Source organism: Heloderma suspectum, chromosome 4 (assembly GCF_057233095.1).
Source record: "Heloderma suspectum isolate Gila_16-S chromosome 4, 16-S_ref, whole genome shotgun sequence".
In the NCBI taxonomy this organism is placed as follows: domain Eukaryota; kingdom Metazoa; phylum Chordata; class Lepidosauria; order Squamata; family Helodermatidae; genus Heloderma; species Heloderma suspectum.
In genome coordinates, this window is record NC_139461.1 from 19245201 (window position 1) to 19261916 (window position 16716).

Consider the following 16716-nt stretch of genomic DNA (forward strand, 5'->3'; position numbering starts at 1 on the left):
AAGGCACAGTTACAAGAGGGGGGATACGTGGCTCAACCACACTACAAGAGAGAAGGATCTTGAAATTGTTGTCGATCACAAGCTGAATATGAGCCATCAATGTGATGTGGCTGCAAAAAAGGCAAATGCTCTTTTGGGCTGCATTCATAGAAGCATAGTTTCCAAATCCCAGGAAGTACTAGTTCCCCTCTACTCAGCACTGGTTAGGCCTCATCTGGAGTACTGTGTCTAGTTCTGGGCACCACACTTTAAGAAGGATGCAGACAAGCTGGAGAGGGTTCAGAGGAGGGCAACAAAGATGAGCAGGGGACTGGAAACAAAGCCCTATAAAGAGAGACTGAAAGAACCGGGCATGTTTAGCACTAAGAAGAGAAGACTGAGGGGAGGTATGATAGCGCTCTTCAAGTACTTGAAAGGTTGTCACAGAGAGGAAGGCCAGGATCTCTTCTCCATCATCCCAGAATGCAGGACATGGAATAATGGGCTCAAGCTACAGGAAGCCAGATACTGGCTGAACATCAGGAGAAACTTCCTGATTGTTAGAGCAATACAACAATGGAACCAATTACCTAAGGAGGTGGTGGGCTCTCCCAAGCTGGAGGCCTTCAACACGAGGCTGGACAGCCATCTGTCAGGGATGCTCTGACTTGGATTCCTGCATTGAGCAGGGGGTTGGGCTCGATGGTCTGATAGGCCCCTTCCAACCCTACTATTCTATGAGTCTATGGGACCCACAGATTCTGCAGGGGACCGGCTTTTCCCCTATTGGGCGGATTCCATGAACTTACGGACAGGCTTTCTCTTTCCTAAGTTTTGTGCAAATTTTGTCATAGAAAAATATGCAAAAAAATTTTTAAAATGGCCAAAAATGTGCATTTCCCCCATAGGCTAAAGCATGAAAATGTGCATCTGGAGGAATTTGCACATTTTTGCACGTGTGAAATGCCGCTGGGCACTTTTACCTGTTGAGCAATTTTTGTTTCACATTTCATTGTAAGCCAGTTTGGAAAATCAGTTTGAAACACGCCATATAGAAAACGTAAAAGAAGGAAGGAAGGAAGGAAGGAAGGAAGGAAGGAAGGAAGGAAGGAAGGAAAGAAAGAAAGAAAGAAAGAAAGAAAGAAAGAAAGAAAGAAAGAAAGAAAGAAAGAAAGAAAGTTTTGTGAAGTTGTGGAGAAAGATCTGTTAGGGCTCCTTAGTCCACCCTTCCCCAACCTGGTGCCCTCCAGATGTCTTGGACTACAACTCCCATAATCACATTTTGATATGGCATGACTTACATCGCTTCAGCTTCCCCTTCTGCCTTGTGCCATAAATCTCCATCCCTTCCGCATCCACACACCAGCACTGCTCCAGGCCCAAGTCGCACTGAACTGGGTCGAAGTTGCCTGAATCCAGACATTGTGGGATGTAGGGTGTTGCGCTGCTGTTGATGTAGCGACTGACCAGGATCCGCTGCTTTTGGAGCTGGCAGAAGGATAAGCCTATGGCAGGAAGAGGTGCTGTTAAACTTGGGGTAGTTCCAGGATCTGGGGATACCACGGCCCAGCTGGCTGAGATTCTCCAAGGCTAGTTGCAGTGCACATAAGCACATCTGCCGTGGGAAATATGGGGCAACCTAAGAATAAGGAGCCTGCCTAAGCATGTGCAAAGTGCATTCCGTTTCTAGAGGGAATGCTTTCTTGTAGTACCAGCTTCATCTCGGGGGGGGGGGGGGAAGGAAGCTTCAGGAAGACACTTTTAATCCACTTCCATCTTGCTGCCATTGCTACTGCCTTGGCTTCTCCTCCCCACTGTTGCCAGCTCACATCCCAGAGACAGAACTAACTAGCAGGAGAATGAGCAAGCAAGTGAACAGGTGATGGAAGCTGCTGCTCCTCTTTCTCTTTGCTGTCGTTCACACTCCCGTCTCCTCTGGGCAGGAGGGAAAGGGCAAGAGCACGCAAGCAAAGCAGGCAACAATATTGAGAAAAGCAGCTGCAAGGGGCAGCCGGGCAGGGAGCTCTTGATGGCAGCCACGGGCAGCCACGGGCCACAGTGGGTGCCCGGCCGTGCCAAAGCCTGGTGCTGGCCTTGCTTTCTCATCTGTCCAAAGATGATTGGAGCACACCATGAGATGTGGCATTTTACACTCTGGCCTGTCTGTCTAGGGCAAGGGTGGGAACCTCTTTCAGAAGGAGGGCCAAATTCAATTCTGGAGACGATCTCAGGGGCAATATGCCAGTGGTGGGAGGGGCTGAAGACAAAGGAGGTGGGGTCAAAACACAAAAAATACCAGCATATTGTAGCTTGAGGACCTTACTGCCATCCAACCTTTTAGAGTGGGGAAAGACCTGCGCAAAAGCTGGGTCCTGCCCCTGGGGAAAGAGGGAGGGGCCAGAGGAAGGGGGTGTGGCCATCTGAGGAGGGCCAGACTGAGCCCCCAGGAGGACCAGATTTGCCCCGCAAGCCTAACAGCTCCACTGCCACTGCTGAGTTGACAAGGAAGGCCAGCAAGAGACATGAGGAAATCAGGCAACTCAGGCAACACCGCAAACATCGCTACCCTCCCCGTAAACATGATAGCTTGTGCCTGTCTAGTTAAAACAAAACTGGCTAGCTGCTTATGTTCTTCTTTTTTTCTGGTTTTGCACCTTTCAGTTCTGCCATCAGGCTAAGAGATCTTGGCTGAGTCTCTAACATTCTGCCCTAGTGGTTAGGGTGCTAGACTTAGACTGGGAAGTCCCAGGTTCAAATCGACATGCTACGAAGAAGCTCAGTACGAGACTTGGGACCAGTTGCATTCTCTCTCTCTCTCTCTTGCTCTCCCACCCTCACTGGTAAAAAGCAGGAACAATGACTGTATATGTTGTCCTGAGTTCTTTAGATGAAGGGTGGGATGAAAAAGTAATAGAGAAATAAATACATAAATAAATGAGTACTTAAAACAAGGGTGTGTAAGTTGTGGGCCGCCAAATGTTTTGGCCTACAACTCCCCTCACCATTGGCTATGGTGGCTGGGGCTCATGGGAGTTGTAGGCCAAAAATCTGGAGGGCCACAACTTGCCCACCCCCTAGCTTAAAAACTGGTGAGCTTAAGTACTGGAATTGCCGTTTCATGTTTTAAACCAGGGGTGTCCGATTCAGATCAAGGTCTGAATTCAGTTTTGGAGAAGGTCTCAGGGACCTGATTCCCATGGTGGGCAGGCAAAAGGGGTTGGGCCAAACACACTAGCAGCTTTTAGCTTCAAGCTCTTACTGACAGTAGGAGAGGCAGCTGAACTCTGAGAAAGTGGGGTGGGGAGCAGAAGCTACAGAAAAGTTGGAAAACATCAAATGATCAGCCATCAGGGGAAAGGGGCGTGGCTGGCTGGGTTCAACAACCCTGCTTTAAGGTGCAATCCTATGCATGTTTAGACAGCAAAAAGTCCTGCAATTCCCAGCTGGGGAATGCCCGGAGATGTAGGACTTTTTTCAGGCCTAAACATGCACAGGATTGTGCCTTTCAACCCGCTTTGAAATTTTGGACAAAGCTCACCCTATTACTGCTCTTTAACCCCCCAACTCTATGTACAAAAGCATGACTTGAATGCCTGAAGAAAAAGGAAAAGAAACATAAAGGTTATGTGCAGTGGAGGCTGGTGGCTCCAATGTCAGTGGGGCAGTGAATCCACTCTGGGTTTCAGTGAGAACCAGTCAGAACTCTAAAGAGTTTAGACTTCAGAGTTCTGACTGAAACCCGGAGTGGATTCACTGCCTCACTGACATTGGAGCCACCAGCCTCCACTGCTGATGCGATTCTGCAAGTATCCTTTAAAATGGTGCGGGGGCATAACCATGGTTGACTTACAAGCTGTGGGAGATCCAACCTGCTTGCTGCCTGGTACCTCAGCTCCTTTGTCATCTACACACCAGCAGGAGACACCATTTTTATTGCATTGTATGTTCCTAGTAGACAAAACAGAGATTTCCATTGTCATTACACATGTAACAGCTATGAATCAGAGGTTCTCAACCTTTCTGCACATCTCCTTACCTAGGGAGGTGATGGGCTCTCCCACACTGGAGGCATTCAAGGAAAGGCTGGACAGCCATCTGTCAGGGATGCTCTGACCTGGATTCCTGCATTGAGCAGGGGGTTGGCCTCAATGGCCTTGTAGGCCCCTTCCAACCCTACTATTCTATGATTCTATGATTTCTTAAGGGCGAATACACACCTTAAAAAGGTTAGTTGGCCCTGTATAACTAGGCATGTCCGTTGCTGTGAAATCCAGTCCTTTCGGGGCTCAACAGAGTCATGTCTGACTCGGTTTCCATTTGCAAGTCAAGCTGCAGGTTTTCCCCGAACTCCGGAAACTTTTTGCATATTTTGTGTGTGTGTGTCGAGATTTGCATAAATTGTGGCCATACTTTGTGCAATTGGCACAACATTCTGCCATAATTTGTGCAAATTTAAAAACTCAGAAAATCTGCTAACTGGCCTAATTTACTACAGGCCGAGTCGGGCTATGTAGTGGAAAATGAACCGAAGTCCAGGGGGCCAAACCAATGAAACCTTGTCGAGCTCCACCCTCCACCCCCAAAGGATTTCTCCGACATCCCTATGTAGAACATAGGTAGCCTACAGCAGTAAGGTGAAACAATAACTGGTTTTATTTCTTGGGTTTTCTTCGTTCATTTCTCACTGTGGCATCCATCTTGGAACCACACCCCAAAGCAGAGAGCTGGAGCATGCTCAGTTCCAACTTTTCTAAAGAAACACTTTTGCCTTTGGACCACTAGGTAGAAACAGCATAAAACTATATTACAGCATGCTACCAACTAAGCTTGTGGTAGAACTCCCCCCCCCCTCCCCCGGCCGCCAACACCCATTTCCCTGTGGGCAAATGTAGGAAGGGAAGAGAACATGAGCCAGCAGAATGAGTTGGGAATTATGCGGTTGAGCAGCCTTTCCCAACCTGGTGCCCTCCAGCCATACTGGACTAGAACTCCCATCCTCCCTGACCACTGCCCATGTTATCTGCGGCTGATGGAAGCTGTAGTCCAAAAGATCTGGAGGGCATCAGGTTCAGGAAAGCTGTGGCTGAGTTCTGAAGTGACAAAATGCAGGGTACCACTTTAAATCACAGGACCGCAGTGGCTTAGTGGTTAAGACGCTGAACTGCAGACTGGAAGGTCGGCAGGTCAGCAGTTCGAGACCTGAGTGCTGCGTGAGTCCCGTCTTCAGTCCCAGCTTCTGCCAACCTAGCAGTTCGAAAGCAAGAAATTGCAAGTAGATAAATAGGTACCGCCTCAGCGGGAAAGGTAACAGCGTTCCGTGCACCTCGGTGTTCAGTCATGCCGGCCACATGACCACGGAAGCGTCTTCGGACAGCGCTGGCTCTTCGGCTTAGAAACGGGGATGAGCACCGCACCCTAGAGTCAGACACGACTGGTTGGGGACACCTTTACCTTTTTACCTTTTACTTTAAATCACAGGCAGGGGAATCACATTTTAATGGGAAAATGTTTCTACTCTCTGCAAGTAGAAAGCTGGCACACTAAGGGAGGCCTATTGGAGGTGAACTCAGAAGTGAGTCGGAGGCTCCAATGCAGGGCAGGAGCAGCATGGAGCGGATCTTCCCCTCCATGCTTCAGCTGTCCTGCATTTGCGGCTAGACAGCTGATTTCGACTGTCTAGCCACGGGAAGTCGGAGCAGGGGGGTGGGCAGACACCAGATGATGCATAGGAAGCGTCGGAAAGGTACATCCGCCCTTCTTGCCCCGTCCACCCCCAGGAATGCCCCGTTTTCGCTGCTCCGCACTGCTCTTACGAGCACAGGGCCGATCTGCGCTGCCTACGAGGCAGCACGGGAGGAAGTGGAGGTCGGTTCTCAGGGAACCAACCTTGGAGCGTGGGCTCCGAGGTCAGTTCACAGGAACTGACCTATCCTATGGCCATCTAGGCGCTGACTAGCAGTCATAGGACTGCACCCTTAGGAGACTAAAACCTTTCTTCTTAATACGTTGGGGAGTTGGGTGGGGGGATACTTGCAGGGCGATGTTGTTGTTGCTGTTTTAATAACGCAGGGCAAAAATGCTCCAAAGTGGTGCAACGTCTGATGCTACCAGCTCACTCTACTCTTTTAATGGGCCAGACCTAAGTGACAAAACCTAGTTAAGTTACGGCAGGAAGGGGGCATAGGTTAATGGGACAGCACATGCTTTGTATGCGGACAGTCCATGTAGTGTCAGCTTTAGGTTTTCTCATTATGGCTACCATTTGTTCGCTTGACAGGCAGAGAGCTGGTGAGCAAGTTGACAATGGCATCTGCTGCTCCTCCTTCTCACCTCCATCACTGTCTGGGCCAGAGCGAGAAGCAAGTGAACAAGCAGGTTGCCGTGGTGAAGAGGAGGAGCAAGAACATGGGGCCCTTTTCACTGGGCCCCTGCCCAACCACGCCTACCTTTGACACTGGCCCTGGTCCCATGTTCAACCCCCAGTTAAATGTATCTGAGGTAGCAGTGATGTTTGTCTGACGGCCGCAGACAGAGTACATAATACAGGGATGTATGAACCCCACGACTCGGTGGTGATGGAGGCAGGGTGTTTTTCTTCACAGAACTCCCTTCCCTGATGCACTGAAAGAATGTGCAAGGGGTTACGGGGCAACACAATCTAGCCCTCCCCACTTTGTGTGGAGAAGCTCTACATGCATACATTGGTGTGTGCACATACAGCTCCTTGCAGCAATTTCAAACGCTGTTGGGCACACTGATGGAGGGGCCCCGACATGCATTCTTTCTATGTGTGTCAGGGGTTGTGTGAACCTCCTTAGTATAAGACAGCTTCATATTATCACAGGTTCCATCATGGAAAAGTCACCTGTCCCTAACATCTCTGCCAGTTTGCTTTTATTTATTGTTTGTTTATTTATGTGTTACATTTCTACATTTGTAACATCCTCCAAGGAGCTCAAGGCAGCATACATGAACCATCTTCCCCTTTTCCATTTTATCTTCACAACAACTTTGTCAGATAATCAGTGACTGGCCCAAAATCAGCCAGTGAGCTTCATGGCCAAGTGGGGGCTTGAACCCAGGCCTCTACAGTCCCAGGCCAACACTGTAACCACTACACCACACTGGCTCTGAAAGGAATTGCTCTTCCCCAAGTTCCTTTGTCCACTTGTGCTGCCACTTGGGAGCACCAGCAGCCATTTAATATTTTAGCTTCATCTTTTTTAATGGTACTGTGGTTATTTTATTCAGGGGCAGCTCCAGGTTTGAGGGGGCCCTGGCCAAAATTTCATCTGATGGGTTCCTCCTCTGTCAGTAGGCCTACCCGGCTGTGGTAATACTGGTGCTGGGCTAGCTAGCCTTCTAAATATCCCACAATGCCCTTAAACAGGGATGGGCAACTCTTGGCCAATTATTTTGGCCTACAACTTCCAGCATCCCTCACCATTGGCTATGCTGGCTAAGGCTTATGGGAGTTGTAGGCCAAAATATCTGGAGGACCACAAGTTGCCCACCCCTGCCCTAGAATGATGCTATTCCTGGGGGGAATATGAAGTGTGGCTTGAACCAGCCACCTGGCTCTGCTCAGAAAGCTGGACCAGAAAAACAAACGTTAAGAGGGGCCTGAGGAAGCAGCAGCAGCGGGCCTCTTCCAGGGCAGTGGGGCCCCAGGCAGCTGCCCAAAGATGCCAGGTCCTGATTTTACACTCATTCGTTTGGGGGCCCTAGGAGTGGAAAGGTGGGATACAAATATTTTTAAATGAATTAACAAAAAAAAATGAAGTTCAGCACAGAACACCGATCCGCCCCAGTAGTGGGGAGAGGTATAGGAATTAAATGTTTATGTTGCTGCTACCTAGTGGTCAAAAAGCAAACATGTTTCTTTAGATAACCTGGTCCTGAGCAGTGGAGGCTGGGGGCTCCGATTTCTGTGGGGCTCTGGGTTTGTCAGAACTTGAAAGGAGCTATCCAAGGTGCGTGGATAGCTCCTTTAGAGTTCTGACTGAAACCCAGAGAGGGTTCACCACCCCACTGACATCGGAGCCACCAGCCTCCACTGCCCATGCTCCAGTGCTCTGCTTTTGGGTGTGGCTGCAAGACGTACGCCAAACTGACAACTGAAGGAAGAGAGACCAAGAAATGAAACCAGCTATGGTTCCCTTCCTGGTTTAGCCTATCTATGTTATAAGGCCCACTCGGCTAATGTCATCTTCCTCCATGATCGTTACCTGAACTGTCCACCTTCCGAGCACTGAGGGATGTAGTCTTCGCCTCCCTGAAAGGCTTTCTCCCTCTGAAGCTCACAAGGCCGAAGAGGCTGGGTTTCTGCCTGATACTCTGAATGCCGGAAGAAGGGAAAGTTATTCGAGCAGACCCTCCCAACCCCATTCCGATATCCCTTTGTTATGTCTTTTCTCTGCCATTGTAACCCAAATGTGCTTATTTCTTTAAGAATCGTGGACTAAAGCAATGGTTCGCAACCAGCGTTACATGTACCACCAGCAGTATGCAAATGTAGTCTCGCTGGGACACGGGGTTTTCATAACAAATGACTAAAAATTCACTCTCCCTCAGTCCCCATGACCACCTATGAGCATTACATGCCGTTTCCTGCTGACTGGATTATCCATTTGTGACCTTTTGGCCTGCTAGTAGTAACCTTGTATTAGAACATGTATTAGAATCCTTGGTTTAGAATATATAAAAAGCAGATTGAGAACAGTCAGTGTTACACCATTACAAGGGCTGGTTGAAGGATGGACTGATCCACCTAAAATGGGTGTGGAGCAACCCCAAAACAGCTCCGTGAGAACTATTCTGCCACAGACACATATGAGTCCCTAGCTTCTGCAATCGGAATTGCTTCCATTTTCTCTCTGTAGATCTGTTAGCAGGTGATACGGGTCTGTTCCTTCTCATGAATGGTTGGTTGTTCCCATGTAGAATTTCTATTCCTATTCAGGCCAATTTTGCTCAGAAGTTAGTAAAGCCTCTCCTCCTGGCCTTGTTCTCTGCCACTCTGAACTGTAGCCTGGAAGGCCTGGCTTTGTATTGTCCTTTCATCGCATCCATGCCATCTCTTTTACCTCAGCTTGAAACAACCTTCCATTCACCCTTCTTCTGCAGTTATGGATTCTGATACCCTGCAGCTGCAATCCTATGTGCCCTTACTTGGCCCACTGAACTCAACAGGGCTTACTGAGTAGGTCTGCATAGAATTGCACTGAGTTCACTAGCTATTTGATGTGATGAAGATCGGTTTACAAGCATGGATTGGATGCGAGTTCAGCAACTGACTGGATGGCCACACAGCCTAATATAGGGGTGCAGAATCAGTGGGCTTAACGCAGTCCTCCAGTATAGCTGAAATGTATGATTAGTTTAAAAGCATGCACAAACGATGTCTTCCCAACCAAAAGGCATTCTTAACAACACCTGGGAAGGATTTTGACCTGACTTTGTCTTTGGTCAAATGAAGTAGTCTATCTACTGGTCCAGTCTATGAATAAAGGGTTACGCCTCTGTGCCCCTTCTAAATTCTATTATTCTATTGTTAGATGCCTACAAATAAAAAGGAGTGTGGAGATTCACTTACCAAAGATACTGGCTGATGCTATATTAATAAAGCAAAGTAAGGTGTTGAGAAGTAAAGGACCCATTCTGGGATGCAGGAAGATTGTCCCAGGCAGAGGGATCCAGACCTCCACACCCAGTACTGTTCTCAGCTAGGTTTTTATAGCTGCTGCCACTTGAATACCTCCACTTATGAAATGGCAGACTGGGCACTAAAGGGGGCGAATGACGCAGATTTTCTTTCCAAGTCAGTCACAAGGGTCATCAAGTTAAATCATCCCCACTTTGGGGTTTCTTCACCATTTCTGCATTGTACTCAAACCAACACAAATACGTCCAGCCACTTGAAAAGGAGACTGAACTGGAGCGGTATCGAGTGTGAGAAACACAGAGGTTGTACAGTTCGACTGAATCAACAACACAAAGAAATGAGAAGGGGATAACAGGACAATGTATACATTCCCATGTTTGCTTACTTACTGTCACGCACTTGGATTCAGGAGCATGCCTGCAATAATTCAGAACTGTTAAGGCCATATATCAAATGTATCTTCGTAGCTAACATAGGACTGGATTAATGACTATATTATAAACAGAAAGGACCATTGAATTCACATCTCTTGCTGTAGCATGGCTATCTATGCCACCGTATGGAAATTAAGCTGCTCCTACGGCTGGTTTCTGAACATTTCCCAGACCGGATCATGGTGGCAGGTTTCTTACTCACGACACGGGAAACCGCAGGCCCAATCCAAGGTGCTGGAAAAAAACCAGAATGACTTGTCAGCTGCTCAACATGGTTCTGGTGGAAAGTGTCTGATACGCACCTGCATTTGTCAACAATACAATTTCACGGGCTTTAGGAAGCTGCCTTAAACCAAGGTCAGAGCACTGATCCATGTAGCTCAGTGTTATTTACCCCAGGCGGGGGCAGACTTCAGGCTTTGTCTTTTCCTAGAAGCCCAAGGACCACCAAGTACAGCCAGGTGCAAAATAGTGATCAGGTGGGTGAAAGCAGGGGGCGGGGGGGGGGGCAGATGGAGCCTATTCTCTACAGTACCCCCATGACCATAAGTTCAAATCGACCTCTTGAGTAACTAGAGATGAGAGACTCCAGGTTTAATTTAGGGGTGGGGAAAACTGATTGTTGCTGTTGTGCACCAGAAACCTTTGCTGGTTTCCTGCAAATCACCCTTCAGCAGTATACTAGTAGAGGTAGGCAACCTGGTGCCCTTTAGATGTTTTGGTCTGAAACACTCACAATCCCTGACCACTGTCCATACTAGCTGGGGATGATGGAAGGTTTAGTCTAAAACATCTGTAGAGCACCAGGTTGCCTGCCCCTGTACTAGCAGACCCAGATCCACCTCCTGCCAATCCCTGGTCTACACTGACTGGCAGTGGCTCTCCAAGGTTTCAGAAAGGTGTCTTTCCCAGCCCACTTGGGGATGGCAGGGCTTGACGCCAAGGTCTTTTGCATGCAAAGCATATGGTTTCCCAGTGACCTATAGCCCTCCACCCATTTCAAGGACATAGGCGTAAGCACAGCTGATACACCTATGACAGGCCTAAGCAGTTTCAAGGATTAGGTGGGGGCTCATATGATTGTATATTCCTATTAAAAAAAATCATTCCGCACAGAAAAGTAACATGGCAAGGAGGCTACGCTAGAACCCTTCCCTCTGATATACTAGTTATCTACGTGCAGAGTTCTTTTAAAGCCCAGCTAGAAGTATATGAAGATTTCCCCTAATGTAGTATTTTATCATTCCTTTGTCTCACTTCATTGTGATTTCTCACATTTGTTCTTGTGCACCTGCAGTACACACATGCAGAATATGGGAATAATGTACAGCAGGCTGATGAGGCTTTCTTGTGAGTAGTTCTGCTCATTGAGAGGTGCTCCAGTCTACCATGTAGTCGTAGTGACTGCCTAAATCAAAATACTGGAATATCCTATAATGGTGGTAAGGAGGAGCCCCATCACAAGCGGATTATCGGGACAGAATCAAAGTATCTCTCCTGAATTACTGCAGTATGAACTGGGGGTTCTTTTCTAAGCCACATTAACATTTTTCAGATGGTCAAAAAGAGAAGATCGTGGAAGGTATATTCAGTTGTTTTTAAATAAGGCTAGCAAAGGCATAATGTCTCTGCAGAATCATCGATTTAGTGATACTTTACTTGCAGAAGATCCCATATTCAACGGGCTGGTATGTCCAGTTAGAAGGACCCCAGGTTGCAGGACAAATTGACAGTACTGGGCTAGATGGAACAATGGTCTGAGTGGTTGTAAGGCAACTTCATATCAAAGTCCATAACAAAATATTCAGAGACTTAGGTACATTTTTTAACATTATAAAAGGCATTTAAATCAAACCTAGTGACTTGTAATTTTTTTAATCTTTTAAGCAGAGAAGAAAAGTGAAAGAGTGCAGAGTATGCAGAATAGTTTAATAAACAGCTTTACATACAGTACCTTACATATAGAACAGTGTATCTGCAAATTTAAATACATTTGTAATGTACAGTGGCCTGTACTCTTATCCAAGGGGGAGCTTCAAGTTTACTGTGCATTATGCAGTTCTCGTATGCTTTTATACAGATCACCAGCACTGAAACAGTCGGGGAGGCATAAAGAGTTCAAGTACTGTGCTGTCATCCATTACAGCCCCTTTTGAACGGTCAATATTTTTTATTTTTATTTTATTTTTTACAAATTTCAAAACCTGTACATACATTATTTTCATTTTCTCTCTCTTTTTAAAGAAACGTTTAAAAGGTAACATTTTAAATATTTTGTCACCAAAGTCTTAGTCTATTGTAATAAAACTAGACTTGTCAATATAAATATGTCTCTAGAATGTAATATGTCTCTGTGTGTGACTATATCTATATATCTACCTGTATCTATGGATATAGATATAATTACACACGAAGAGACATATATACATATCCCAACATGTATATTGTAGCACTGGGTGCAGCAACACTGCAGATCAGCGAAAGTAAAAGTGAAGGCTCTGGACTTGGTCCAGAAACAATTTTTTAAAAAATGGCAACCAGGCTGACTTTGGTTTCACAATGCTTTGCCAACTCATAAGCCTCTAATAGATCATGGATTTTCATCATATCCACTCTAGAAAGGCGGATACTGATACACTACAATTTTGATTCACAGGGAATGATCCTGCAAGTCATTCCATGTTTCAAATGGTGTGGGAAAGATTTATTTGGACAAAGATACAGGTACTGCTGAGTCATTCCAAGATTCTTGGCCTACAACAGGTCTATCTCACAAAGAGATACCTGCATATATACACTCCCCATGCTGCAACTTCTTTTCAGGTTCTTCAGACAAAGTCTAAAAATAGTAAACATCGGAATTGCCCCAATTTCATAGCCAATTGCTGGCATTTTGGATGCTCTTCTCAATCCTCAATCCAGCTGAGGATAAGTATTTAAGAGAGCTAACTAGAGCCATTCAAGACAAAGTAATTTAAAATGGTACTGTATCCCTGAATACTGTAGTTACAGCTAACACAAATATGAACTAGGTACAATTTTGGAAGGTTTGCTGGCAATATGGGGGACTCTATTGGGGAGGGGAAGGGGGAGAGAAACACTGTTCAACCAACTCACACTCTTGTTTCAGTGGTTTTTTAAAGTGTTATTTGGCACTTCTGACCATTATCCTCCCAGTTCTGTTTCTAAAAATGAGCACAAGATCACTGCAAGGAAGGTTTCGCTTAAAAACTTATCACCCTAATATTGCCTGTGAAAACATATAAAACATTCCTTTGTAGAGATTTTGACCCCATTGTGTATGGAGAGAAGAAACAATCTCAGCATTTATTCTACAACCTTGCAGAGCATATTAGTGTGACCTGTCCTTGATATTTTCCATTTCCTTTTCCCCCATTCTCTAGATCTTCAGGATAATGAGACGATCGGTACAGAACAAGGAATAGTGTTCAAGCTTCTTTTTTAGTTCACCCATTCATCAGTCTTCTGGATCATAAGAAACTCATTGCAAGACCTTATTTGTGTATTCCTTTAGCCTTTCCTTTTGTCATACTGAACAAAGGGTTGCTATTTGCTGGACTTTTCCCATGTCAGATATGAGCTGTTTAATCCGACGCTTGAGCTGAGGCAGTCGTGCAAGGGGATCCGGTGGTTCCAATTCTCCAGTGAAGTCAAGCCAGCTTTCTAAAACTACATAGGTAAGAGACACACAAGTTCTATTAGACACAACAATACTTTGACTTAGTCTGGGAGTAACACTAAACACAAGGTGTGGCCACAAGGAGGAAACTGGAAGCATTCACTTGTGATTTCAACTAACCACATCTTGTTGTTTCGTCTGAATCAGGACTCCCATTAGTTTTAACTGTGGTTTATCTGAACAAGCCAGGACCTGAAACCGCAGTTTGAGCTGAGCTTGTTAGGGAAAGAACATAGTTTAAACTAACCAGTTTGTCCTGGTTGAGAAGAAACAACAAACTGCAGTTAGTTGAAAACAGAAGCAGATGCAGCCATGTCAGAAAAGTACATGGGCCTGGCTGACAGAAATCAAAAAGTCAGGCTAGCCTTTGGTTTCAAAGCTTTGCGCAAGTAGCCTGGGAATGAACTGCTCAGAACTCTTTAACCAAAGATTAAAACTGTTTGAATAAATCAGCTCATTATAAGTTGGACATGCTACATTTACCATCAAGTCAGTAATTCCCAAATTGTGGGGCAGGCTCCTTTGGGAAATCTGGGGCACCTGGAGAGGGAACACACATTTCCAGGAAGAAATGGGATCCTCAAGCACACAATGGAGCTGTTCACACAACACACGAACCCATACTCAGTGGTCATTGTTTTGGTTACTTGAGTGAACTCTTGGCTCAGGGGTAGGTACTTTATCACACCAAGTTCACATTTCTCCCTTCTGTTTGTTCTCCAGTACAAGACAGGCACAATTTAACTTCCAGCACAGGGATCAAACAACAGAGTAACAGCAGCCAACCAGTCGACCAGTTACTCTCTTGGCCATGGGTCACAACTAAACATATACACTGAGTATGGTAGAACATTAGTTATTCTTAAAACTGTCTACCAATGTGATGCATAGCTTGAACCAGTCAAGAGAGTGTTCTATTAGATTCAGCTTTAAAAAGGAATGTTTACTTTTTATAGCACATTTTACACGTCTTTCTAAACATGCTGCCCATGCTGAGGATTTGGGATGGGGAAGGTGCCAGATTTCAATATATACTCGTATTGCCTTAAGATAATTACCATCCACTTCCTTTTCAATCAGGTCCATTCTACTAGTGACTTCATTCTGTACATTCTCTATGTGGGTGAGGAGGTTTAGCTGCCACTGAAGATGGGAGTCCACACGTTCTTCGGCTCCTCTTTTTTCATTAAATACAAACACCGTGTTCCCTTCAGCTGAATGTCTCTGTATTATTACCACAAAACAGAAGAAGGTTAGCAAAAAGCTTAGTCGCAATTTAAGATTGCAGTTAGTCTAAGGCTGCTGTTTCACAACGCCTGCCTGGCTTGGCTGAAGCAATTTTTGGGTAGCTTCAGGAGTGTGATTAAGCAGAACAGCTGCTTTTGAATGACACAGCACAATGAGAGGGCAACCAAGGTGATCTCTCTTCTCTGCTGCGGAGGGTGTAAGTTAATACAATTTATCCTGGGCTCCTACAATTTCAAAATATAGGCAAGGGTTTACTTCAAATTGCCCACTGAAAAATCAGTAAGACCTTAAGGAGTTGGCTGGATTGTCCCCAAAGAGTATTACTATGCAAAATATAGCATGCTAAAAATCTCAATTTACCTCCTTTAAATTTTTTAAAGAAACAGCAAACGTCTAGCCCTTATGTTTGTAGGCAACAGCCTGAACATCTATGGACAGCATTTCAGATATCAGTCGGTTCTAGGGCATAGTCTGAAGGCACATGAGCCCAGCCACCTTGCTGAAGCTAAGCAGGTCTGGCTCTGGTCAGTGCTTAGAGGGGAGGCCACCTCGGAACCACATGTAGACACCTTGAGTTCCACAATGGAACAAAGGTGGGATATAAATGAAATAAATAAATAAATAAATAAAATGTCCAAAGACTTCCAGTGACCATTACTCACAGACTGATAAAATGTCCTGACTTTACTCCTCCTACTTTACTACCCTTACTCCCTGTCTACAACAATACCCCTCACTACTCCAATTCTTACCAAAAAGTATCTTTGAATACCTGAACTATGGAGAAAGAAAAAGAAAGTAATAGCACGCAAATGTAATCTCCTTGTGTCATCTGATTCCAGTTCTGAAAAAGACAGCCCTGTTTATATGGGATGCTAACAGGATGCTGAATGAGGCAACTTTAAAATTTACCAATGCAGTAAAACAAACTATGCACATTAAAAAAAAGAGAGCGGGGTGGGGATGGGGCATTACTGATAAGTACCATTTCAGTTTTGCACATTTCACCACGTGTATGCAAGTACTATGAAATTAATCTCTCTCAGTCTCAGAAAGCATTTTAAAAGAGAGACCACAGTGCCCACTTTACACCACTTTCCTAGAAAAAAAAGTGTTGCTGTCTTGGGGCCAATTCTCATTCCATGATTTCCTCAACAGGCATCACTTCTGTGTAGGAAAACTGCACCAATTCACAGAGGAGCACATAGCAGGGAGGCTTCAGGTGACTGGGGCCGCTATTGGTCTGGACAGCCTCTACAGGCCTGTAGTGAACCCCTTCCAGCTCCTATTCAGTGCCGCCGCTTGCTTCCTCCTCCTCCTGTTGGCTTCTTCTTAAATCATCAGAGGGAACCAAGGCAGTTACTGCAAATTCTTTGTTGCTGCAGATTCTTTGGCTCTCTCTGCTGCGCTCCAAGTAGGAGCAAGGTGACAGAATTGAGAGTGGACTGGAAATGACTGTACCAGCTGCCAGAACTAGTGCAGCCCTCAGGGACATCTGTCCATATGGAGATGGTCCGTGGCTCTTGTGTGAACCAGAACCAGCTCCGTGTGTGAACAACCATACATGTTTCACACAGTCATGTTCCACTGCGTGCATCTAGTTTAGAAAACCTTAGCACCCAATATGGTTCTTCATACACCAGCGATCAGTCGCAGAAAAAGATGAACAGGCCCAAGGTTTTGTCGATTCA

The 16716-nt window shown here is 45.8% G+C and overlaps 2 protein-coding genes across 14 annotated transcripts in view; both read right to left on the bottom strand.

Annotated features, from left to right (window-relative positions):
* The window catches only part of TG (thyroglobulin), a 224933-nt gene extending 216324 nt beyond the window's left edge, over nucleotides 1-8609 (bottom strand). The window contains exons 1-4 of the mRNA XM_084851439.1: nucleotides 8580-8609; nucleotides 8208-8440; nucleotides 3830-3927; nucleotides 1281-1484 (exon numbers count right to left, since the gene is read on the bottom strand). Of these exons, the coding sequence (XP_084707565.1) occupies nucleotides 1281-1484; nucleotides 3830-3927; nucleotides 8208-8440; nucleotides 8580-8609 (565 nt within the window). The remainder of the gene's footprint in view (nucleotides 1-1280; nucleotides 1485-3829; nucleotides 3928-8207; nucleotides 8441-8579) is intronic.
* PHF20L1 (PHD finger protein 20 like 1) overlaps nucleotides 8246-16716 on the bottom strand; it is a 76679-nt gene continuing 68208 nt past the window's right edge. For 12 of the 13 annotated variants that reach the window (XM_084848753.1, XM_084848755.1, XM_084848758.1 and 9 more), the window contains 2 exons: nucleotides 14836-15001; nucleotides 10318-13767 (listed from right to left, as the gene is read on the bottom strand). In XM_084848753.1, the coding sequence (XP_084704879.1) occupies nucleotides 13625-13767; nucleotides 14836-15001 (309 nt within the window). In that variant the 3' untranslated portion in view covers nucleotides 10318-13624. The other variant, XR_014789976.1, reaches the window with a different exon arrangement.